The sequence below is a fragment of the Diabrotica undecimpunctata genome, chromosome 9, assembly GCF_040954645.1.
Source record: "Diabrotica undecimpunctata isolate CICGRU chromosome 9, icDiaUnde3, whole genome shotgun sequence".
Lineage (NCBI taxonomy): Eukaryota > Metazoa > Arthropoda > Insecta > Coleoptera > Chrysomelidae > Diabrotica > Diabrotica undecimpunctata.
In genome coordinates, this window is record NC_092811.1 from 57457211 (window position 1) to 57484009 (window position 26799).

Sequence of the window (26799 nt, forward strand, 5' to 3'; positions counted from 1 at the left end):
GAGGGATAGAGATAGATAGAGAGAGAGGGATAGAGATAGATAGAGAGAGAGAGGGATAGAGATAGATAGAGAGAGAGGGATAGAGATAGAGAGAGATAGATAGAGAGAGAGAGAAAATAATCCTCACAGTAAACACCGTGAGGCTTATAACAAAGAACTTATTCTCCCTGCTCTTTCATCGAATTTACCCAAGCTTATAGCATCATTTTTGTGCCATGTTGGTGGATGTGCAAGTTGATAAGAATGATCAATATTGAATAAATCCTTCCTAGTAGTCAAGTGAACTTTTAAAAAATCCGTATCAATCACCGAGTCTCTAATTTCATCCACATATTATTAAATGGTATTTTTTGGGCAATCTTTTTTGCAATCTCTTCTTTCTCTTGCTTTGTCAATGTCATGTGTGTTAATTCAGATCTGTGTCCCACATGCGTTTTAACAAACTTGGCAATACAACTCCCTAAAAAAGTTTAATTAATATTATATACCTAAAAAAACAAAAATATTTACCACTTGTCTTTATTACTTAATTTATAGATGAAAGGCAAAATGCATTAATTTTGACTTTGTTTTCCTTATGCGAAACTAGGTGTTACATTCTTCCTCAACTTTGTTTCTTCATTCTTGAAATTCTGCTACTGACGCAAAAGTGTATTCTTCTGTCCCTATTTTTATATCGTGACAACTACTAAGTTGATTTAACATATCACTGGTGAACCTTGATTTTCTAATGTTCTTTTCTTTGCTTCTCAATAGAGATATGTATTATTATCAACACTCAAAGTCTCGTTATGTATGTGCTTTAAATGTGACCTCAAATGGTGTTGATAATTAAAAGTTTTGCTGCAATAAACACATTGAAAAGCATATTTTATATCTGCATATATTTTCTTAAAATCACTTGGATGAAGGCTTCTACCATGTGCCTTGAGTGTGTACTGTGTTGCAAACTCTTTCTTGCACAAGGACAAGGACGTTGTGCGGGTTTCTCCGAGGGTAGTCCTATTCATTTGGACTATGGGTCGCGAAATCACTGTTTGTGATTGTGCGCCAGTCTCACTCAATGTTGCCGAAACGACATCGGTAAGTTTGAACGTTTTAGTAGTACTAAGAACGTTGGATATCGCGTTGATGAATTTAAAATTGAAGGCGGTGAGCTCTGGGTAGCAGGGAAATTCCTCTGCTGTGATACCGTAAGCGAAGGCCAAATTTTTAGCTTCTGGGCGACGGATGCCGAGGGGTCTGTAACCGAGGTTTTGATTGACTGGGTTATACTGGTTAGTGTTGAGACTGGACTGGTAACGTCCTGGGACATGGTCGGAAATGGATTGTCTAACAGCTGTAATGTCAGAAAACATCTGTTTTTAAACATTGTAAAAGTCCTTTGGATGTTTCTTTTTAGTGTGTAATTTTAACACTTCTTTACGCGAAAAGTTCTTATTACATGAAGAACAAGTAATGGCCATAACTGATATAGGTAATTCACTATTTAACATCAACACATTGATGAGGAATTGTTAAGATTCTGTAATATAATCAACAAATCAACTATGATTTGGGACGATCTAAATGTGGTTATGTTTACAAAATATTACATTTTTACACTGCACTTATGGCTGTGAGATTAAATCGCGAATGAGGCCGCACATGCGCAAAGCAAATGAAATAAATAAATTATCTTTATTTACAGAATTAAAAATTTTCACGTTTTTTAAGATATTCCCTCGTTTAAGGTGTAGGTTTTGAAAGACCACCTTCACTTAAATGAGAAATCCAGGTGAAGTCACTTGAACTAGATAAAGTTACAGATAAATATATATCCTTCAGCTTGCGACACATATAACATACCAAATTTTCTAAATTATCATATTCAATATCACTTAGCTCACCATCAAACATATTAGTAGGTGCCAATGAATCAGTAACGGCGTTATATTGAGTTGAAGAAAAATATTTTCCTCAAAAGTTTGCATTATCCAAAGGTATATTAGGAGTTTCATCTTCTTCGAGATTTCCAAACCTGGAAAGAGAACCTTCATTTCTTCCAAGAATGTAGGATCTTAGGCGGTATTTAAATTGCAATGCATCTGGATGATCATGAAGTCCTCCTTTGGCTCTTATAGCTCCAAAGAAGTTTTCCAACACTTCCTGATTTAACCTATACGTCAATAGACATTTGGTAGAAAGTTTAGTTTTCATATCTTCAAATAGAATTTGTAATGAATTGTTAGTCATAATAATGCCTGAAATAAACATAGGTAGATGAGAATCATGAGATTAATTAAATAGTCTTAATGTACTTTTATTTTACCTTTTTGAAATGAAAGCATTTCTTTCCTTTAATCTAGAGATTTTCAATTGTGTCCGTGATTTTGGTAATGATATCATCTTGGATATTTAAAGCTAACCTTTAAGCTTTTGTTCGCTCCCTGGAGTCACTCGAATACTCTCTGACATGCATAATATCAAACCAATCATTTATCAGAATGAAGCCATACCACTTTTACTTTGAAGGCCGGGCGATGCCGGCTGGGTGGCTACGTTCATCATGTAACCAAACCCACGCCATCCGTAAACTGGCCTCGTCTTGCTCGTTTGTTCCTCTCCGTTCCGATCCGGAAAGTAACAAACCAGCAGCGTATGGCCCTTTATGGTCCGTTCTTTGTTATTCCCAGTTATTCAATTGAAACGAGAATCCACCATCCCCTCTGTGATTACTAAGTCGTTTCGCCAAACGAGACTCGCATAAATTGCGGCTGATAATATAAAAGTTTACAATAGTAAAAAGTAGAAAAAAGGACGTTCACAAACACAACAGACAATACAAACATCTACTGCTGTCACGTAGGTAAAAACCTATCTAGACAAGCTTAGATCCCTTGATAGGAAGAAGTCTGTACTTGCACTCGAAGTAAAATTGTCATAAGTCACTTATGCTAAGACCTCATAAAATGACTATGAATATAGATGCTACCTTGAATAGCCTTTGTAATAAAGTTGCGGACGTCGAACCTTCATAGGTTAAAAATTCTCAGGCCACGCGCGATTAGAGGTGCCATGCAAATAGTCTTCATAATAATTCATGTGGTGGATTTGAAGGGATGCCTCTAGTTGGAAGTAGATTCCCTCGCAGTTGTATTGCCTTGATGAAATCTCTCCCCGTCCAGTAGGGCGGTGAATTGCTTATCCAGGCAGAGCTCTCGGAGTTTGAAGAACCCTGACGAAGTCCGTTTCCACTATAGCCGTCCTCAAGCTTCTGGATCAACGCAACACGTGTGATCGACGCGACACATTTCGTAGAACTGCTGCCGGCGGTGTCACTTGTTCTTGCTGAGTTCTTGTACGAGTCCATCACATACCGCTTAAATGTAGCGTCGACTCCGAAGCCAATATAGGTTTCCACAGGAAAAAACACACTATTTATTGCAATGTAGCTAGGTAAAATATTTCCCTCAAAGGTGACTATTACAGTCCTTTTCGGTACATAGTTAGTTTTTCCTTCCGTGTCAACCCTTCTAAAAGTTCGTTTAAAACCTAATATGGGGGAGGGAGATTCACTGTTATCTAACAAATAATTTTCATCGTATTGGGTATCAACATCTCTGATTAGACCTTTAATTTCTAGTAGATGATTAGGAATATAAGCTATCAAATTTTCATTTTTTAACTTTAAATTTTTAACCAAATTATTTGCATCAGAAATAGACCTTAACAGAACTTTAATTCTGTTTTTTTCCAATGCCTTTAATTTCAATAATATTAGGAATATTCAGCTTTTTATGCAAAATATGCGCGACAGTTAAGGGATGCAAACGGCCTATATTTTCATTGTTTGTTTTTTCTATGTAAACATAAACATTATTAAAATTGTACTTATCTGATTTGACGTTGAAAAATTTTATCGCTACTGCTTTTTGTGTTATTTCTGGTTCCTGCAATGTTGTAGTACGGTCACTGGTTTTATTCGCAGTTTTCGCAGTCGAATCATCAAAATTTTCGATTAAACTGGATTCATTAACATGCATTTCACTATTATCACTAACACATGAAAAGTTTAAATCACCTATTGGCGTCTCTGGGGAAATCGCGTCCCCCATGGGGGGGGGGGGGTCGCTTATAAACTTATTTATTACACTGAGTTAATGTCAAACTTCGAATCACCTGTACTAATTTAAAATCGAGTTAATTAGTAGCAAAAGACATTGGGCGCTTATTATTGTCGACCTATTGCTTCGGAAGTTCGAATAATACTGAAATGTATGAGTTAGGTGTAACGATTGTGGTACGGCTATGTTGGGCCAAATGTATGAATTAGGTATAACGATTGTGGTACGGCTATGTTGGGCCAAATGTTAATAATGCTTGGAATGTCTTTATTATAAATAAATTGATTTAAAATGCGTTAATTATATTATAAATAAACGACATTCCCTTCGATTGGTGCTGCTATGGGAGGCTGCTTATTGTATATGTATTATCTTATAATGAGTAATATTGTAGATTAATTATACAAATAGTAACTGAATAAAGTGTTTATCACAATATTTATGTTGGTTAGCTTAAAGAAATCAATTGTTTAATATATAAATGCGACAATTATAATTTGTGTTTAAAGAAATAAGTTGCTAAATAATGTTTGTATAAAAAATAAAGTGGATAGAATATGAATTAAAACCAAACCATTTGCCAATAAATTATGTACTCTCAAAGCAAGATTAAAGTATGTGAATAAATATTCTAACCTTTATTTCTCGATGCTGCAAGCTGTAGGTACCAAATTCAGACGAAGCGACCGATGCGATGTTTTCTTTGGGTGCTAAAATCCAGACGAAGTAGACCAATTCGGCTCGAAGGTCCAATGTTTGCTCCTGTCACCCTTTTTTGTTGGAGGACTGTACGTAGAAAAAGCCAACGGGCGTTTGAGCACTGTCTGTGATGTCCTATCTTTTTTGACGATTGGATCGGCTGTAGGAAATTCACATTAAAAATGACGATTTGAAATTTCTTTATTTAGTTGCGAAAACAACTTGTATCAGCACCCAATAGCACTAAGCGAACGTAAAATTCGTAAAATGTATTTTTTATCGGCTGGAGTGGCTGGCTCGATGTCTTTTAGCTAACTGGGGTTGCGTCGCGCCTTATTTTCGTTCCAAAACTACTCTTTACCGCGTGAAAATAAAAAACATGTTTTTAAACGAAGGGGAGCCCACTCAAGGTTAAACAAAAGGTTTTATGACATAATAAATAGTATCTTCCAACGAGGGAAGAGAATATTGAGTGCAGGGAAATTAATATTAATAACGAAGAATGTTTTCTACAAATTAGGATCGAACATCACACTTCAATCTAACTTAAGATATCTTAGTCTTCTTTCTTCTAAACGTCTCGCTGTTGCACCGCCTGATGTTGGTTTTCTTCCTCCCGGATCTTGAATTTTTCTGTCATAGAGTCCTTGGCTTCTTCTGTAGGTACTTATTTTTGGCATCGTACCTACTTTCCTGCTTGGTTGTCTTCAGCAACCATCAGGCCAGACCCTGATCAGATGGTCGATCAGTACGTGGGTTTGTCTGAACATCCTCTGGATCCGATTTTTTGCGATGTCCCTGGTCTTTATGAGTCTTCTTGTGGCTTGGTGGAAGAAGTATCTGGTCCTTTTCTCAGCCACCTCCATCAGTGGTATACTGGAGCCTTTCTTTGATGGTTGCATTGGATATTCTTTCTTCCCATGTTGATCCGTCGATGATCCTGTAACATGATGTTTCTGTAGCTTCAAGTTTCCTCCAGTTGTACTCCGCAATGGAACTCCAGACCGGGACAGCGTATAGTATAATCGATCCAACGTAGGCCTGGTATAATTGGATCTTCTTGGGCTGCGATAGAGGACTGGTCCTGAAAATATAAGGAAGTATTTGTTTTTTAGCAGCATTAGCTCTTACCTTGGTTTTCTGTGTATGCAACTGGAAGTTTAGTCTTCTGTCGAGGTGGACTCCTAGGTACTTGACTTAATCTCCTGATTGGATCCTGTTTCCTCCAACTGTGATTTCTTGCACTGGTGGACTGGTTTCCTGAGTGAACGTGATGAATTATGTCTTCTCTGCGTTGATTTTAATCTTCCATTTTTCGGTGTATTCCGTGATCTTTCCGAAGTGATTTTCTATGTTTCGGACTATTCTTCTGTCGCCATTTCCTGTTGCATACACTGCCATATCATCTGCGTAGAGGGCTGTAGATGTTGGTAAATCTGAAACAAATATGTTATATAAAACGGGCGAGAGAATACTGCGTTGTGGCATCCCTTCTTGGATTTTTTGGATCATCGACATCTTTTGGTCAGCTGAAACTTAAAAAGTTCTATTAGTTAAATACATGTCACATATATTAACCATATAAGGTGGTAGTCCAGCTCTGTCCATCTTGAAGATTAGTGCCTTCTTCCAAACCGAGTCGTATGCTTTTTCTATGTTCAGTATATCTCTTCTAAATCGGAATTGTTCCTTCTGAATGATTCTTCTTCTTTCTGCATGTTTCATTAGTCGCCTGTAGATGATTTTTTTCCAGGACTTTTCCAATTGTTTCTAGGAGAGATATCCGGTCTTCTTCCATCTCTCCTTGGTTATAGTGGAGGGATGATCTTAGCGTGTTTCGTTACTTGGAAAATGTCCTTTTTCCCAGCAGGACTTGAAGATATAGTACAGTTGTACTATAATCTTCTTAGGTAGTTCCTTGAGGGCCATGTTGTGTACTCCTTCTGGTCCTGGTGCTCTGCTTCCTGATGATTTTTTTTTTAAATAAACCAGAAACAAATGTATTTTCTGCAGAAAAATCGCCTACTTTCCAAAAGTTTTCAAATACTGTTTTTCTCTCCTGCTCATCAATTCGGTTAAAACTTTTTTTTCTGCAATTCAATTTGTATTGGTAAATGCTTTTTTTGGCACCTTTTTGCCAGATACTGTAATATTCACGTCCTGTATTCCTCTTTTTCTTACAAATTACTTTGATGTGTTTTTCGGGTTCTCTAAAGTTTTCTGACTTTGCGAACCTGATGTCTCATCAGATAAAATATATTGTTTCTCATCTAAAATAATTTAGAGGTTATGTATTTTTTTTAAATATAAACAATAACTATTTGTACCTGAAGATAATGATGATTTCAAATTATCCAATCTGTCCGGTTTATATTCACTCTCACTACCAGTAAAAGGTGCTATTTCAGATTCACTAGAGCTCATGTTTCAGATCTTGTCGCTCTCAAAATAAACTGATTTCAAACACGCTACTAAAATCTGTTAAATGCCACAATGGTATATATCACGCGTCTACTGACTTTTACCACTCTGTCTTTCAATGCCTAGATGTAAAACAAAACAACACAGTGAAAATTGGAACTGCAAAGAATGGTGAGATATTGGTAGCAAATAAGGTAGGTACAATAATAGCTACATATCAGAGACGAGATGTTAAAATAGAAGCCCTTATTGTTAAATGTATATCACATAACCTCATTTCTGTATCTAAATTATTAGAAAAGGGTTTCAAAGTAACATTTGTTAACGAATTATTGAAAGATTTGGTGTGAATAATTGATACAATACAAGTTGTATGTTGACAAAATTTGTTATAATAAGGTTACCTGCTTATATTTATTAAGGTTATTAATATCTTCTGCCATATTATGAACGCACTCGATCTCGATTAATTGAAACTGAAACGGTGATAAAATATACAACACACAACTGAATACTGAAAACAGGGGGCTTACACCGAGTCTGCATTGACAATTGACACCCCTCACTTTGCGCATGTGCGGTCGCCATCCGACAGCTGTAAATGCAACGTAAATGTGATTTTGTAAATTATTGCAAACATAACCACATTTATATATTCACAGTGAAAAAAATTCTAAACAAATCCTGGGAATACCACATTAATCTTTACAACAACCATTTTTGAAATTGCTATTTTTCAATGCTAATCAATTTCATTTAGACTAATATTATACTAACTACTAGAAAGAAATTAGAAAATTAGACAAAATAAGAAAGGAAGGAACACGTTTTTTGTTTCTCAAACTTTTTTTTTTATTTTACATTAAATACTAACTTACAACAATAATTATTGTCTTATGAAAAATTGAATATGCGTAAAACTGTCGAGACATGAATTATTGTAAGATTTGGTGTGAATAATTGATACAATACAAGTTGTATGTTGACAAAATTTGTTATAATAAGGTTACCTGCTTATATTTATTAAGGTTATTAATATCTTCTGCCATATTATGAACGCACTCGATCTCGATGAATTGAAACTGAAACGGTGATAAAATATACAACACACAACTGAATACTGAAAACAGGGGGCTTACACCGAGTCTGCATTGACAATTGACACCCCTCACTTTGCGCATGTGCGGCCGCAATCCGACAGCTGTAAATGCAACGTAAATGTGATATTTTATTTTGTAAATTATTGCAAACATAACCACATTTATATATTCACAGTGAAACAAATTCTAAACAAATCCTGGGAATACCACATTGATCTTTACAACAACCATTTTTTAAATTGCTATTTTTCAGTGCTAATCAATTTCATTTAGACTAATATTATACTAACTACTAGAAAGAAATTAGAAAATTAGACAAAATAAGAAAGGAAGGAACACGTTTTTTGTTTCTCAAACATTTTTGTTTATTTTACATTAAATACTAACTTACAACAATAATTATTGTCTTATGAAAAATTGAATATGCGTAAAACTGTCGAGACATAAATTATTGTAAGATTTGGTGTGAATAATTGATAGAATACAAGTTGTATGTTGACAAAATTTGTTAGAATAAGGTTACCTGCTTATATTTATTAATGTTATTAATATCTTCTGCCATATTATGAACGCACTCGATCTCGATGAATTGAAACTGAAACGGTGATAAAATATACACACACAACTGAATACTGAAAACAGGTGGCTTACACCGAGTCTGCATAGACAATTGACACCCCTCACTTTGCGCATGTGCGGTCGCCATCCGACAGCTGTAAATGCAACGTAAATGTGATTTTGTAAATTATTGCAAACATAACCACATTTATATATTCACAGTGAAAAAAATTCTAAACAAATCCTGGGAATACCACATTGATCTTTACAACAACCATTTTTGAAATTGCTATTTTTCAATGCTAATCAATTTCATTTAGACTAATATTATACTAACTACTAGAAAGAAATTAGAAAATTAGACAAAATAAGAAAGGAAGGAACACGTTTTTTGTTTCTCAAACTTTTTTTTTTTATTTTACATTAAATACTAAGTTACAACAATAATTATTGTCTTATGAAAAATTGAATATGCGTAAAACTGTCGAGACATGAATTATTGTAAGATTTGGTGTGAATAATTGATACAATACAAGTTGTATGTTGACAAAATTTGTTATAATAAGGTTACCTGCTTATATTTATTAAGGTTATTAATATCTTCTGCCATATTATGAACGCACTCGATCTCGATGAATTGAAACTGAAACGGTGATAAAATATACAACACACAACTGAATACTGAAAACAGGTGGCTTACACCGAGTCTGCATTGACAATTGACACCCCTCACTTTGCGCATGTGCGGCCGCAATCCGACAGCTGTAAATGCAACGTAAATGTGATATTTTATTTTGTAAATTATTGCAAACATAACCACATTTATATATTCACAGTGAAACAAATTCTAAACAAATCCTGGGAATACCACATTGATCTTTACAACAACCATTTTTTAAATTGCTATTTTTCAGTGCTAATCAATTTCATTTAGACTAATATTATACTAACTACTAGAAAGAAATTAGAAAATTAGACAAAATAAGAAAGGAAGGAACACGTTTTTTGTTTCTCAAACATTTTTGTTTATTTTACATTAAATACTAACTTACAACAATAATTATTGTTTTATGAAAAATTGAATATGCGTAAAACTGTCGAGACATAAATTATTGTAAGATTTGGTGTGAATAATTGATAGAATACAAGTTGTATGTTGACAAAATTTGTTAGAATAAGGTTACCTGCTTATATTTATTAATGTTATTAATATCTTCTGCCATATTATGAACGCACTCGATCTCGATGAATTGAAACTGAAACGGTGATAAAATATACACACACAACTGAATACTGAAAACAGGTGGCTTACACCGAGTCTGCATAGACAATTGACACCCCTCACTTTGCGCATGTGCGGATGCAATCCGACAGCTGTAAATGCAACGTAAATGTAATATTTTATTTTGTAAATTATTGCAAACATAACCACATTTATATATTCACAGTGAAACAAATTCTAAACAAATCCTGGGAATACCACATTGATCTTTACAACAACAAGTTTTTGAAATTGCTATTTTTCAATGCTAATCAATTTCATTTAGACTAATATTATACTAACTACTAGAAAGAAATTAGAAAATTAGACAAAATAAGAAAGGAAGGAACACGTTTTTTGTTTCTTAAACTTTTTTTTTATTTTACATTAAATACTAACTTACAACAATAATTATTGTCTTATGAAAAATTGAATATGCTTAAAACTGTCGAGACATGAATTATTGTAAGATTTGGTGTGAATAATTGATACAATACAAGTTGTATGTTGACAAAATTTGTTATAATAAGGTTACCTGCTTATATTTATTAAGGTTATTAATATCTTTTGCCATATTATGAACGCACTCGATCTTGATGAATTGAAACTGAAACGGTGATAAAATATACAACACACAACTGAATACTGAAAACAGGTGGCTTACACCGAGTCTGCATTGACAATTGACACCCCTCACTTTGCGCATGTGCGGCCGCAATCCGACAGCTGTAAATGCAACGTAAATGTGATATTTTATTTTGTAAATTATTGCAAACATAACCACATTTATATATTCACAGTGAAACAAATTCTAAACAAATCCTGGGAATACCACATTGATCTTTACAACAACCATTTTTGAAATTGCTATTTTTCAATGCTAATCAATTTCATTTAGACTAATATTATACTAACTACTAGAAAGAAATTAGAAAATTAGACAAAATAAGAAAGGAAGGAACACGTTTTTTGTTTCTCAAACTTTTTTTTTTATTTTACATTAAATACTAACTTACAACAATAATTATTGTCTTATGAAAAATTGAATATGCTTAAAACTGTCGAGACATGAATTATTGTAAGATTTGGTGTGAATAATTGATACAATACAAGTTGTATGTTGACAAAATTTGTTATAATAAGGTTACCTGCTTATATTTATTAAGGTTATTAATATCCTCTGCCATATTATGAACGCACTCGATCTCGATGAATTGAAACTGAAACGGTGATAAAATATACAACACACAACTGAATACTGAAAACAGGTGGCTTACACCGAGTCTGCATTGACAATTGACACCCCTCACTTTGCGCATGTGCGGCCGCAATCCGACAGCTGTAAATGCAACGTAAATGTGATATTTTATTTTGTAAATTATTGCAAACATAACCACATTTATATATTCACAGTGAAACAAATTCTAAACAAATCCTGGGAATACCACATTGATCTTTACAACAACCATTTTTTAAATTGCTATTTTTCAGTGCTAATCAATTTCATTTAGACTAATATTATACTAACTACTAGAAAGAAATTAGAAAATTAGACAAAATAAGAAAGGAAGGAACACGTTTTTTGTTTCTCAAACATTTTTGTTTATTTTACATTAAATACTAACTTACAACAATAATTATTGTCTTATGAAAAATTGAATATGCGTAAAACTGTCGAGACATAAATTATTGTAAGATTTGGTGTGAATAATTGATAGAATACAAGTTGTATGTTGACAAAATTTGTTAGAATAAGGTTACCTGCTTATATTTATTAATGTTATTAATATCTTCTGCCATATTATGAACGCACTCGATCTCGATGAATTGAAACTGAAACGGTGATAAAATATACACACACAACTGAATACTGAAAACAGGTGGCTTACACCGAGTCTGCATAGACAATTGACACCCCTCACTTTGCGCATGTGCGGTCGCCATCCGACAGCTGTAAATGCAACGTAAATGTGATTTTGTAAATTATTGCAAACATAACCACATTTATATATTCACAGTGAAAAAAATTCTAAACAAATCCTGGGAATACCACATTGATCTTTACAACAACCATTTTTGAAATTGCTATTTTTCAATGCTAATCAATTTCATTTAGACTAATATTATACTAACTACTAGAAAGAAATTAGAAAATTAGACAAAATAAGAAAGGAAGGAACACGTTTTTTGTTTCTCAAACTTTTTTTTTTTATTTTACATTAAATACTAAGTTACAACAATAATTATTGTCTTATGAAAAATTGAATATGCGTAAAACTGTCGAGACATGAATTATTGTAAGATTTGGTGTGAATAATTGATACAATACAAGTTGTATGTTGACAAAATTTGTTATAATAAGGTTACCTGCTTATATTTATTAAGGTTATTAATATCTTCTGCCATATTATGAACGCACTCGATCTCGATGAATTGAAACTGAAACGGTGATAAAATATACAACACACAACTGAATACTGAAAACAGGTGGCTTACACCGAGTCTGCATTGACAATTGACACCCCTCACTTTGCGCATGTGCGGCCGCAATCCGACAGCTGTAAATGCAACGTAAATGTGATATTTTATTTTGTAAATTATTGCAAACATAACCACATTTATATATTCACAGTGAAACAAATTCTAAACAAATCCTGGGAATACCACATTGATCTTTACAACAACCATTTTTTAAATTGCTATTTTTCAGTGCTAATCAATTTCATTTAGACTAATATTATACTAACTACTAGAAAGAAATTAGAAAATTAGACAAAATAAGAAAGGAAGGAACACGTTTTTTGTTTCTCAAACATTTTTGTTTATTTTACATTAAATACTAACTTACAACAATAATTATTGTTTTATGAAAAATTGAATATGCGTAAAACTGTCGAGACATAAATTATTGTAAGATTTGGTGTGAATAATTGATAGAATACAAGTTGTATGTTGACAAAATTTGTTAGAATAAGGTTACCTGCTTATATTTATTAATGTTATTAATATCTTCTGCCATATTATGAACGCACTCGATCTCGATGAATTGAAACTGAAACGGTGATAAAATATACACACACAACTGAATACTGAAAACAGGTGGCTTACACCGAGTCTGCATAGACAATTGACACCCCTCACTTTGCGCATGTGCGGATGCAATCCGACAGCTGTAAATGCAACGTAAATGTAATATTTTATTTTGTAAATTATTGCAAACATAACCACATTTATATATTCACAGTGAAACAAATTCTAAACAAATCCTGGGAATACCACATTGATCTTTACAACAACAAGTTTTTGAAATTGCTATTTTTCAATGCTAATCAATTTCATTTAGACTAATATTATACTAACTACTAGAAAGAAATTAGAAAATTAGACAAAATAAGAAAGGAAGGAACACGTTTTTTGTTTCTTAAACTTTTTTTTTATTTTACATTAAATACTAACTTACAACAATAATTATTGTCTTATGAAAAATTGAATATGCTTAAAACTGTCGAGACATGAATTATTGTAAGATTTGGTGTGAATAATTGATACAATACAAGTTGTATGTTGACAAAATTTGTTATAATAAGGTTACCTGCTTATATTTATTAAGGTTATTAATATCTTTTGCCATATTATGAACGCACTCGATCTTGATGAATTGAAACTGAAACGGTGATAAAATATACAACACACAACTGAATACTGAAAACAGGTGGCTTACACCGAGTCTGCATTGACAATTGACACCCCTCACTTTGCGCATGTGCGGCCGCAATCCGACAGCTGTAAATGCAACGTAAATGTGATATTTTATTTTGTAAATTATTGCAAACATAACCACATTTATATATTCACAGTGAAACAAATTCTAAACAAATCCTGGGAATACCACATTGATCTTTACAACAACCATTTTTGAAATTGCTATTTTTCAATGCTAATCAATTTCATTTAGACTAATATTATACTAACTACTAGAAAGAAATTAGAAAATTAGACAAAATAAGAAAGGAAGGAACACGTTTTTTGTTTCTCAAACTTTTTTTTTTATTTTACATTAAATACTAACTTACAACAATAATTATTGTCTTATGAAAAATTGAATATGCTTAAAACTGTCGAGACATGAATTATTGTAAGATTTGGTGTGAATAATTGATACAATACAAGTTGTATGTTGACAAAATTTGTTATAATAAGGTTACCTGCTTATATTTATTAAGGTTATTAATATCCTCTGCCATATTATGAACGCACTCGATCTCGATGAATTGAAACTGAAACGGTGATAAAATATACAACACACAACTGAATACTGAAAACAGGTGGCTTACACCGAGTCTGCATTGACAATTGACACCCCTCACTTTGCGCATGTGCGGCCGCAATCCGACAGCTGTAAATGCAACGTAAATGTGATATTTTATTTTGTAAATTATTGCAAACATAACCACATTTATATATTCACAGTGAAAAAAATTCTAAACAAATCCTGGGAATACCACATTGATCTTTACAACAACCATTTTTGAAATTGCTATTTTTCAATGCTAATCAATTTCATTTAGACTAATATTATACTAACTACTAGAAAGAAATTAGAAAATTAGACAAAATAAGAAAGGAAGGAACACGTTTTTTGTTTCTTAAACTTTTTTTTTATTTTACATTAAATACTAACTTACAACAATAATTATTGTCTTATGAAAAATTTAATATGCTTAAAACTGTCGAGACATGAATTATTGTAAGATTTGGTGTGAATAATTGATACAATACAAGTTGTATGTAGACAAAATTTGTTATAATAAGGTTACCTGCTTATATTTATTAAGGTTATTAATATCTTCTGCCATATTATGACCGCACTCGATCTCGATGAATTGAAACTGAAACGGTGATAAAATATACAACACACAACTGAATACTGAAAACAGGTGGCTTACACCGAGTCTGCATTGACAATTGACACCCCTCACTTTGCGCATGTGCGGCCGCAATCCGACAGCTGTAAATGCAACGTAAATGTGATATTTTATTTTGTAAATTATTGCAAACATAACCACATTTATATATTCACAGTGAAACAAATTCTAAACAAATCCTGGGAATACCACATTGATCTTTACAACAACCATTTTTTAAATTGCTATTTTTCAGTGCTAATCAATTTCATTTAGACTAATATTATACTAACTACTAGAAAGAAATTAGAAAATTAGACAAAATAAGAAAGGAAGGAACACGTTTTTTGTTTCTCAAACATTTTTGTTTATTTTACATTAAATACTAACTTACAACAATAATTATTGTCTTATGAAAAATTGAATATGCGTAAAACTGTCGAGACATAAATTATTGTAAGATTTGGTGTGAATAATTGATACAATACAAGTTGTATGTTGACAAAATGTGTTAGAATAAGGTTACCTGCTTATATTTATTAATGTTATTAATATCTTCTGCCATATTATGAACGCACTCGATCTCGATGAATTGAAACTGAAACGGTGATAAAATATACACACACAACTGAATACTGAAAACAGGTGGCTTACACCGAGTCGGCATTGACAATTGACACCCCTCACTTTGCGCATGTGCGGTCGCAATCTGACAGCTATAAATGCAACGTAAATGTGATATTTTATTTTGTAAATTATTGCAAACATAACCACATTTATATATTCACAGTGAAACAAATTCTAAACAAATCCTGGGAATACCACATTGATCTTTACAACAACCATTTTTTAAATTGCTATTTTTCAGTGCTAATCAATTTCATTTAGACTAATATTATACTAACTACTAGAAAGAAATTAGAAAATTAGACAAAATAAGAAAGGAAGGAACGCGTTTTTTGTTTCTCAAACATTTTTTTGACGTGACAACGTCTTAAATTAGGTTGTGGCTCGGAGTCACTCATGAAAAAGTGTAACGCCCGCTCACGTCTGTTACGATGAGTCACCGAACGAGAGAGTGGCCCGCCGGACCGGCGAATGCCTTGCGTCTCTCTCCCACTCAAACATGATCGGTCCGCTGGTACGATGCTATTTCTCCTAACATCGTCCTATCCTCAACAAAATCACTCAAATAGAAATTAGTTAAGTTTAAGTTTACATGTACAATGTTTTAGTAAACAAAATATATTTCTATAGTTAAAATTTGTGCAATTCTTATTTTCATTCAATTCCTTGTTCCTATTGTGCAATTTAATAATATTCATATCAATAAATATTCTACCGAGAAAAAGACGTTGTCACGTAAAATCTTCGCCCGTAAAACCGACTTTACAGGCAACCGATTTTTTGGACATGACCATTCAATTCATCCTGAGCAGCAGGCCGAAGCTGCTCTATCGTATTTGGAACGTGATTTCTTCGTCGTATGCGGCGTTTTAGCTGATTTTTTTTTTATTTTACATTAAATACTAACTTACAACAATAATTATTGTCTTATGAAAAATTGAATATGCGTAAAACTGTCGAGACATGAATTATTGTAAGATTTGGTGTGAATAATTGATACAATACAAGTTGTATGTTGACAAAATTTGTTATATTAAGGATACCTGTTTATATGTATTAATATCTTCCATATTTTTATGATTATTATTTCCTTTATGAACGCACTCGATCTCGATGAATTACGGTGATGAAAATATACACAACATATAACTGAAAACAGGTGGCTTAAACTGAGTCTGCATTGACAACATGATACCAAAATGTTTCAAATTCGTTCGATTCCGCGCATGACGTCAAGAGGTGACTATGAATGGCGCCAATTTAAAACAACGGATAACATGAAGACTGGAATCTTACGGATTATTTATGTTAAATTTCCTTTTACGAGACGTAGTGATGAAATAATGGATGTAAACTTTTGTGAATTATGGATTTATTAAAGATAAAATAGACAAATGTGAACTTTAAATAGTGACGTTTTTATTTAAATTATTATGTCACACCAACTATGACATTATATAATAAAATGGTTAAAAACCTTATTAACACTCAATTTTAACATTTTTCCTTATTAAATAGGTTTTTCGGATCTACATTCCCGTCTTTGAGAGAAGGATCTGATTTCTTATTTTCGTTAGAAGTTTGGTCACTACATCTGCAACTTGTTCTTCAGTGAAAATTTGTGTCAAGGTTTTTTAGTTTGATTCCGATTTTTTAGGTTATATATTCATCATTCTGCGAGATTATTTCATCAATTTCATTTTTTTCTAATTGAAAAATGTCTATATAATCATTGTCATTTTTAAATATATAAAAATTCTGGGATACATAGGGAGGTATTATCGTATAGGTGCAATTGAACTGATTTCTGACAATCAAAAAATATTTTCAAAAATGTTTCTGTATCTTCTCCCTCATAACTAATCAAATAACCTTTGAGTGTCCATTTTCTTTCTTGTTTGCACTGGAGCTTGTGCATAACAGGTTATAGTTATGATTCTTGGGTGATTTATTCTAGGTCTATTACCTATCCATAGCTTATGCGGACTTAGAAAAACGTCTAAATTTCAACATAAAATAAATACTTGCTTCCTTTTCAAGATTTAATAGGTTTTTGGGTTAAATAAAAAATGGAAAACATTGTATAAAACAGTTTTTATTAGCTTTAAATAACAATGTATTTATTATGTTCTATTTGCAAAACCGGAGAAATATTTGTAGTCGACGTCAAAACATATCGATCTTTGAAAGGTAAAAAAGGAGTGAGGAGCACCTAAAAAAATTAGAAAATTCAAAAACTCGCCTTAAATGGAAAGTTGAGGATATACCTAAAGCAATAGTTGTTATCTATTCTGCCGGTCCAAGAGCATAGTTCATTCATCAGCATTAGTTCATTATTGAAATACAAACATTTGACATTATATATATATATATATATATATATATATATATATATATATATATATATATATACATATACATATATATCTGTGGTCATAGGAAAGATTATGATAAATGCAAAATATTGATTTTTCAGGAGAGCCGAAACAAATATTTAAGTATTTTGAGGATAGAGTGTTTTTATTGATTATTAACACTTTTTGTCTTGGGTAATTGGTGCAGGAAATGAATTAGAAATGACTTACAAGCTCAACAAAAACGTGCCTTTTTATTTCCACGTGTTCTTAATGCAACGGCTTGTACATGACTCTCGCGCATCGATCGAACAACAATGCTCGATCGAAGCGACCTCGCCCAAAATGCCCAATGTTGGCAGAAAGCAACGTTGCCAGATCGATTTGAAAATTAAAACGAAATAGAAATTATTAGAGAATATGAACATGCCCCCCGCCTTGAAAGAGGGAAGCTTTCAAAGAAAAACATTATAACTGGTAAATATTAAAGAATAAAAATAAAATAGATAATTTCTTAACTTAAAGGTCCTCAAGACTAATGATTTAAAATATAAAGTAAAAATGTTCAGTTCACAAAAACAAGTGTCATTGTATTTATCACTCAGTCTGTAAATTTTTGTCCAGTGGTAATGGACAAATCTTGGGAAATGCCCTTCTCACCAGGCCCTGTTCTGTCTTGATTACAGCAACTCTGCATACGTCATCGGGTCCTTTGATCACGTTCTCTATTCTTCCAAGCTTCCACTTCATCGGAGGAAGGTTATCATCTTTGATTAAAACTAAGGCTCCCCTCCTCAATGAATCATAATGCTGCTTCCATTTTGTACGAGCCTGGAGTTCACTGACCTACTCCTTACTCCAGCGATTCCATAGATGCTGCTTAAGTTGTGACAGATGCTGGAATACAGTCAATCGATTATAAGGTGTATTAACAAAGTTTTTCTCGGGAACACTGCTGCCAGCTCGTCCAATTAAGAAATGTGAGGGGGTGAGTGGAGTAAGGTCGTGAGGTGAATCGGAGATAGGAGAAAGAGGTCTAGAGTTTAATATGGCCTCGACCTGCGTCAACAATGTAGTTAGCTGTTCAAAGGTAAACGAAGCTCCCTTAGTGACGCGACGTAAGTGGTGCTTAATGCTTTTAACCCCGGCTTCCCATAAACCACCAAAATGTGGTCCATAGGGAGGATTAAATTTCCAATTTATATTGTCTTTATGACAACTTTCGGATATTTCATTTTGAGATAAAAATCGACCTAATTGACAAAGTTCGTTACTAGCCGCTATAAAATTGGAACCATTATCACTTAATACTTGAGAGGGCATTCCTCTTCTAGCAACGAAACGTTTTAATGCCAACAAGAAATATTCTTTACTTAAATCACAAACTAATTCGATGTGAATCGCTTTTGTGACCGCGCAAATAAATAAACAGATATATGCCTTGGAAATTTTACATCCGCGGCCTGTGCGACTTTTTATTAATAAGGGACCTGCATAGTCAACGCCAGTTACTTCAAACGGTAGTCGCGAACTTAAACGATCTTTTTGTAAGGCGGCCATAATAGGTTTAGTTATTTGAGGCTTTCTTACAATTGATTTGACCAACAGCCGACCACCAATAGGCCAAAAAATATCGCGAATTGTCGCAAGCATCAGCTGAGGCTCTGCATGCAATAAATCAAGATGAGTTTGGCTAGCAATTAAAAACATTAAATGTGATTTAGAATGTAAAATTAAAGGATGTTTTTTCTCGAATGCAAATTTCGAATTACTCAACCTACCACCAACCCTTAGAAAACCGAATTCGTCTATAAATGGATTTAAACTTAGGAGACAACTATTTGATTTTAACGGTTTGTTGGTGCGCAAATTTGTAATGTCCGCTTTAAAATAGATATCTTGATCAATTTTGATGAGAACATCAAACGCATGTTGTATTTCAACGGTACTTATATAATTCGTTTTAAAACGCAAGTGATTATCTTTTAACTTAGAATTTTTAAGAAATCTTATCACCCATGCCGTTACTCTCTTTAATTTATCCAAATTGGAGTATTTGTTTATAATAAAATCGTCCACTATCGCCGTGAAAGCAATACGGTCATCCATTTTCTTGATATCAGGTAACTTTTGATCTGATATTTGCTTTTTAGGCCAACGATCTTCATTGTCCGTGAGCCAAGACAGTCCATACCACCATAAATTATTATTTAAAAGCGATAATGGTGTACTTCCTCTTGATATAATGTCAGCTGGATTTTGATTGGAGCTAACATGCTTCCAACAATCCGAACCAGTCGAGTCTTGAATCTCAGAAACTCTGTTGCTTACAAAAGTTTTAAATTTATTGGGAGGTGATTTTAGCCATCCCAGTACGATCGTAGAATCGGACCAAAAAATACAATGAGAGAAATTAACTCTCAAAGACGTTCTCACCCTTTTTGATAATCTGGCTAATAGTAAAGCAGCAGAAAGTTCAAGTCGGGGGATAGATATGGTTTTCAATGGAGCTACTTTAGATTTTGCGCACAATAGGTGAGAAAATATCTGACCTTCTGCATTTACTGACCTGATATAAACGCATGCGCCGTACGCTGTTTCCGATGCATCAGCAAAACCATGCATTTCCAAATATGCCGCATTCTCACACATAGCGTGTCTTTGAATACGAAGCTCATTTAATACAGGCAAATCAGATCTAAACTGAGAATAGGAAGTGTATATACTTGACGGGACAGATTCGTCCCAAGACAGCTTTTCCAACCAAAGCGATTGTAATATCACCTTGGCCTTTAATATGCAAGGAGCTAAAAGCCCTAACGGATCGAACACCTGCGATACCTCTGATAATATTATTCTTTTGGTAATTTTAGGAGTATTGATCTTGTAAATTAATTGATCTGAATTTGGGCTCCACGTAATACCTAATGTTTTAGCATTTTCATTTTCCCCGAAATTTATAAACAATGAGTCCACTTCGTCGGATTCTACGTACTTTAGCACATCATTATTATTTGAATAAAATTTTCTCAACTCAAAACAACCCTGTTTTAAAATATTCGAAACTCCTTTGCAGATACAGGCTGCTTCCTCAACACTGTCCGCTCCGCTCAACAAATCATCTACATAAAAGTCAGATCTTATTATATTCGCCAGTTTAGGATTTTTAGATTCATTTTCAGCCGCTAATTGAAATAGACATCGAATAACTAGATACGACGCTGCCGCAGTGCCGTATGTCACAGTCTTTAATTCGTACACATTTATTGGATCATTTGAATTTTCGCGGTACAATATCCGCTGTAAACTCCTTTGGTCTGGAATTACTAATACCTGGCGGTACATTTTAGCAATATCAGCCGAAAAAACATATTTATATTGTCTAAAACGCAGAAGAATAGAAAAAAGTTCATCTTGTAATGTCGGACCGACGTATTGCAAATTATTTAATGAGTAGCCCGACGAGGAAGGACATAAAGCGTCGAACACAACACGTATTTTTGAAGTAATACTATCTTGTCGAATAACTGCGCGATGTGGCATATAGTACGATACATTCGCGGTGTCCAGGTTTTCTACCTTTTTCATGTGTCCTAAATTCAGGTATTCCTGTATAAATTCGTTGTATAATTTTTTAAGTTCTGGTTTTGAATTTAATTTTCGCTCTAAGTTCAAGAATCTTTTGTACGCTATGGTATAAGACTCTCCTAATCTTTCAATATTTTCTTTGAATGGTAACTTGACTATAAACCTTCCGTCACTATCGCGTTTAAAATGATCTACGAAATGCTTTTCACATTTGTATTCGTCCACCGTGTAGACCCGATTTGATTCCACTTCCTCAATTTCCCAGAATCGACCCAAAGTTTTATTAACATTAACTTCATCACTTTTCAAAATCAAATTACAAGACACATTGTTGGTTTTTTGAGCAATAGGACCTGATATTATCCATCCAAATTTAGTTTTTTACATTAAAGGTTTATTCGGACCCAACGAAATTTGTCCAATACAAATTAGAGTCCAAAACATATCCGATCCGATGATCATTTGAATTTTATCAGATTTGAAAAATGATGGATCGGCTAGTTTTAAATGACTAGGGATTTTTAGATCTACCACGTTAACATCGGACACTGGTAAGTGATGAGATATTTTGTCAATAACGAAAAAATGGTTAAAAGTGAAACTGGAACAAACCATGAAGTGGAAATATCCAGGAGTGGCTAGTATACCTGTTGAATACAAAGCACGTGGTGTTCGTGTGTATTAAGGTATAAAAAAAATTGCTTATTACAAGCTTAAATTTTTATTTTAAGAAGATCTTTTCGGAATTAAATCATTCCATCATCAGTTAACTAAAAGAGAGAGTAAAAATACCAATATTAAAAAAACACAAGTTAAAATTTAAATATATAGAAAGAAACACGTTGGTTTTTTACTACTTACATAAAAAGTTGTTAAAAAACATTGTATGGCCACTTAAAAAAAACCTTCGAAGGACATCTGTATTAAAATATAATCCTCATGGTTTTATCAAGGTAAATGCAATAGACTTAACTTATTGATTATTAAAAACTGAAGATGGGGGCATCTTACATGACCCCCTGTAGCTGGTGAAGTTTTTTCGACTTACATTACCTCTGATCTGTTCTGGAGTCTTGGGCTAACTGATATAAAGATGGTATGAAAAATCAGTTAGTACCCATCAATGTCAAGTGGAATGATGTAGTAGGAGCAAAAGTCATTGTGCTTAAGTTTGTGAATAGGCAGTTTTTAGTGAAGTATTGTGTTTTGTGTGTAGTAAAATCAATAGCAATTTTTGGTATTTTAAAGAGGTGGTAGAATGTAAAACAATGAGTGACTGTGATGTAAAATAAATTTGGTATACCAGGGTAAGGCAAAATTTAAGTTAGGTAGTTGAAATTAATAAATCATTTGGAAGCGGTAAAAAAAATGTTATTACCTAATTGTTTCCTTGTATGAAGTAGATATAGATAAAAGTTGGTTTGAAATTTGTGGAAGATGAATCAAGGAAAAAGAAATAAAAGAAAGAGAAAGAAATAGTAGTAGGAGATGAATGTAAAGATGTAAGCTGGGGATACTGAAACTTCATCGACAATTATTTTCCTGATCTAACTTTCTTTCTGTTAACTACACATCCAGTTTTACTTACTTCTACATTTCTTTCTATTTCCCATAGCTTAATATCACCTTATTTAATCCACCATACTTAACTCTATTCTTGTCACCATTAATACACTAACATCCCTTTTCCAATATCCCATTTCTCATCCTCTCCAATAACTACCATCTGACTAATCACACAGGTTTTCTTATAAATACTCACACTACATCTATCAATCTCTTATCACAATCAGTTTCAGTATCCCCAGCTTACATCTTTACATTCATCTCCTACTACTATTTCTTTCTCTTTCTTTTATTTCTTTTTCCTTGATTCATCTTCCACAAATTTCAAACCAACTTTTATCTATATCTACTTCATACAAGGAAACAATTAGGTAATAACATTCTCTTTACCGCTTCCAAATGATTTATTAATTTCAACTACCTAACTTAAATTTTGCCTTACCCTGGTATACCAAATTTATTTTACATCACAGTCACTCATTGTTTTACATTCTACCACCTCTTTAAAATACCAAAAATTGCTATTGATTTTACTACACACAAAACACAATACTTCACTAAAAACTGCCTATTCACAAACTTAAGCACAATGACTTTTGCTCCTACTACATCATTCCACTTGACATTGATGGGTACTAACTGATTTTTCATACCATCTTTATATCAGTTAGCCCAAGACTCCAGAACAGATCAGAGGTAATGTAAGTCGAAAAAACTTCACCGGCTACAGGGGGTCATGTAAGATGCCCCCATCTTCAGTTTTTAATAATCAATAAGTTAAGTCTATTGCATTTACCTTGATAAAACCATGAGGATTATATTTTAATACGGATGTCCTTCGAAGGTTTTTTTTAAGTGGCCATACAATGTTTTTTAACAACTTTTTATGTAAGTAGTAAAAAACCAACGTGTTTCTTTCTATATATTTAAATTTTAACTTGTGTTTTTTAATATTGGTATTTTTACTCTCTCTTTTAGTTAACTGATGATGGAATGATTTAATTCCGAAAAGATCTTCTTAAAATAAAAATTTAAGCTTGTAATAAGCAATTTTTTTTTATACCTTAATACACACGAACACCACGTGCTTTGAAAAAATGGTTCTTGAATTGAAAGGCATTATGAATAGCCTGAACTTGTAACTCACATTTTGCAGTAATATTAGTTGAAATACCATTTATGCCCGTCACTATAATGTCTGTTGGTATATTCTCCAAATGGAGGCCATTAAATAAGTCTTTTGAAATAAAGCTGGATTGAGCACCTGAGTCAAGCAAAGCCCTCACAGTATGAGATCTGTTGTATTTATCGAATAGTTGGACGAGCACAGTAGATAAAAAAACGTGTTCAATAGAACTGTAGGCTGATAAAGCTACCTCAGTTGATTGCGCAGGCGCACAATCCACGATTGCACTATTTTGTGTAGGATAATTAGATTGCGAATTGACATTACGTTGTTCTAAATGCAAAAGAGTATTATGTTTTGATCCGCATTTCGTACAATTACCCCGTCGACAAAATTTACTAGTGTGTCCTCCTTTTAAACAATTAATGCATAGCTTCATGAACCTAGCCTTATCAATGCGATCTCTAATAGTTAGCTTTAGGAAATCATTGCAATTTTGAATATAATGTTCTTTTTTACAAAAGACGCATTTTGGAGCATTTCGTTCACCCCCCGTAACAATAAATCCGCGAGTACTGTTATTTACCGATTTTCTTTTATCTGGATGAGTTTCATTTACCATTTCTAATAAATCAGCTCGTGATTTTATGAATTCTTTGAAATCTTCAAAGGTGTGCCTTTCTCCATTCTTTTTAAAACTTTCCCATTCACGTAGGGTTATTGAATCGAGTTTAGTTGAGATTAAATATATAAGTAGTGTACCCCATTCACTAGTTGGTTGGTTTAATTGCTCAAGAGCCCTCAAATTCTTTGTAATAATATCTAATAATTTGCGAAGAGATACAGCTGATTCTTTAACGACCGGTTCACAATTGAATAGAGATTTAACGTGATTATGTATTAACAGCTGGTCGTTATCGTACCGTTCAGAAAGTGCCTTCCAAGCCACGTCATAATTAGCGGTGGAAATTTCCAACGACTGAATAATATCAGTTGCCACACCTTCCAAAGACGCCCGTAAATAATGAAATTTTTGTATAGGACTTATATTGTTATTTTCGTGAATTAGACTTTTATAGGTGTCCCTAAATTCGAGCCACGTCTGATATGAACCGGAAAATTTAGGTAAATTTATTGTCGGTAATTTTATTGTCGTGCCTTGATCAAAGTTTTGAATTTGTGAATTGTTAAGGGAAGAACTAGATACATCGACGGTTTCAAAATCTAAAATAATTTTTCTGCCTTTAGCTATATAAGTATAATATGTCGTTTCAAACGTTTCCCTTTCTATTAACTGGATTTGAAACTCTTCTTCGTCTTCCGTATCTAATTCGATTCGCGATTGTATTATTTCAAATTCCGATTTAAGCGATTCTATGTCTAAAAGCCGCGCTTTTAATTGAATTATTTCTAACTCACTAATTTCTTTTTCGGATAATGTATTCAGATATTTAATAAAAATTGTTAGTTTACTTTTAAGCACACCTCGTTTTTTAGTATCAGACATTATGATTAACTTAAAATTGTTACAAATCGAAGCAGTAAAAAACTATAGACTATATAAAGAAAAGTTTAAGGAAAGTGATTGAAAAGGAACTCACATTTATTGAACTTGTAGATAACTTCAACTTCTGGTTGCACCAATGTGTTGTCTCTTCCACTGGGCCGGTAAATTTACACAACCGGGAACGAACACTATTGTTTAACTAACCGTTACGAAATTTTCCACTGAGTCCTGTTATAGACCGGGATTTAACACTATTTTTTTTTTTACGAATTAGTTAACCACGCTCTGCTACCAATGTTTTTATTGATTATTAACACTTTTTGTCTTGGGTAATTGGTGCAGGAAATGAATTAGAAATGACTTACAAGCTCAACAAAAACGTGCCTTTTTATTTCCACGTGTTCTTAATGCAACGGCTTGTACATGACTCTCGCGCATCGATCGAACAACAATGCTCGATCGAAGCGACCTCGCCCAAAATGCCCAATGTTGGCAGAAAGCAACGTTGCCAGATCGATTTGAAAATTAAAACAAAATAGAAATTATTAGAGAATATGAACATAGAGTTACGGTGTTAAATGAAAGATATTATTTATTAACAAGAGTGTACAACGAAAGGTATAATATAGTACGTATTTAATATCAAAAACAGGTCTATGGGAAATAAGTATTACGAAAATTATTTATTTTGTTATAAAAAATGGTTGTAGTTGTCATATTATGATCAAAAATATTAAGCAGTTAACATGGTATGATCTTCAATGCTGCGCAATATATAAACTAGTTTATTAAAAAAACTCCTTTATTACTCTTTAAAACATAAGAATACAAATATAAAAGAAAAGGTAATATTAAAACACATGTATCTGATAAAAAAAATATAAATAATAGTGTTAATCTGAATCGGAACTGGAATCACTAATGTGTGATGTGTCTACTGCATCGTCCGTGGATTTTATTACATTTTTATAAAAATCGTGAT

The 26799-nt window shown here is 33.0% G+C and overlaps 2 protein-coding genes across 2 annotated transcripts; both read right to left on the reverse strand.

Moving 5' to 3' along the window:
* Window positions 1-18876: 18876 nt before the first annotated feature.
* LOC140450855 (uncharacterized) lies at window positions 18877-21375 on the reverse strand. Its single transcript, XM_072544534.1, has one exon. It carries the CDS (start codon window positions 21373-21375, stop codon window positions 18877-18879), a length of 2499 nt encoding a protein of 832 aa, XP_072400635.1.
* Window positions 21376-24303: 2928 nt separating this feature from the next.
* On the reverse strand, window positions 24304-25817 carry LOC140450856 (uncharacterized). The gene is made up of 2 exons (XM_072544535.1): window positions 24359-25817; window positions 24304-24314 (listed from the first exon to the last, which is right to left on the reverse strand). The coding sequence occupies exons 1-2, from the start codon at window positions 25815-25817 to the stop codon at window positions 24304-24306; spliced, it is 1470 nt and encodes a 489-aa protein (XP_072400636.1).
* Between the last annotated feature and the right edge of the window lie 982 nt (window positions 25818-26799).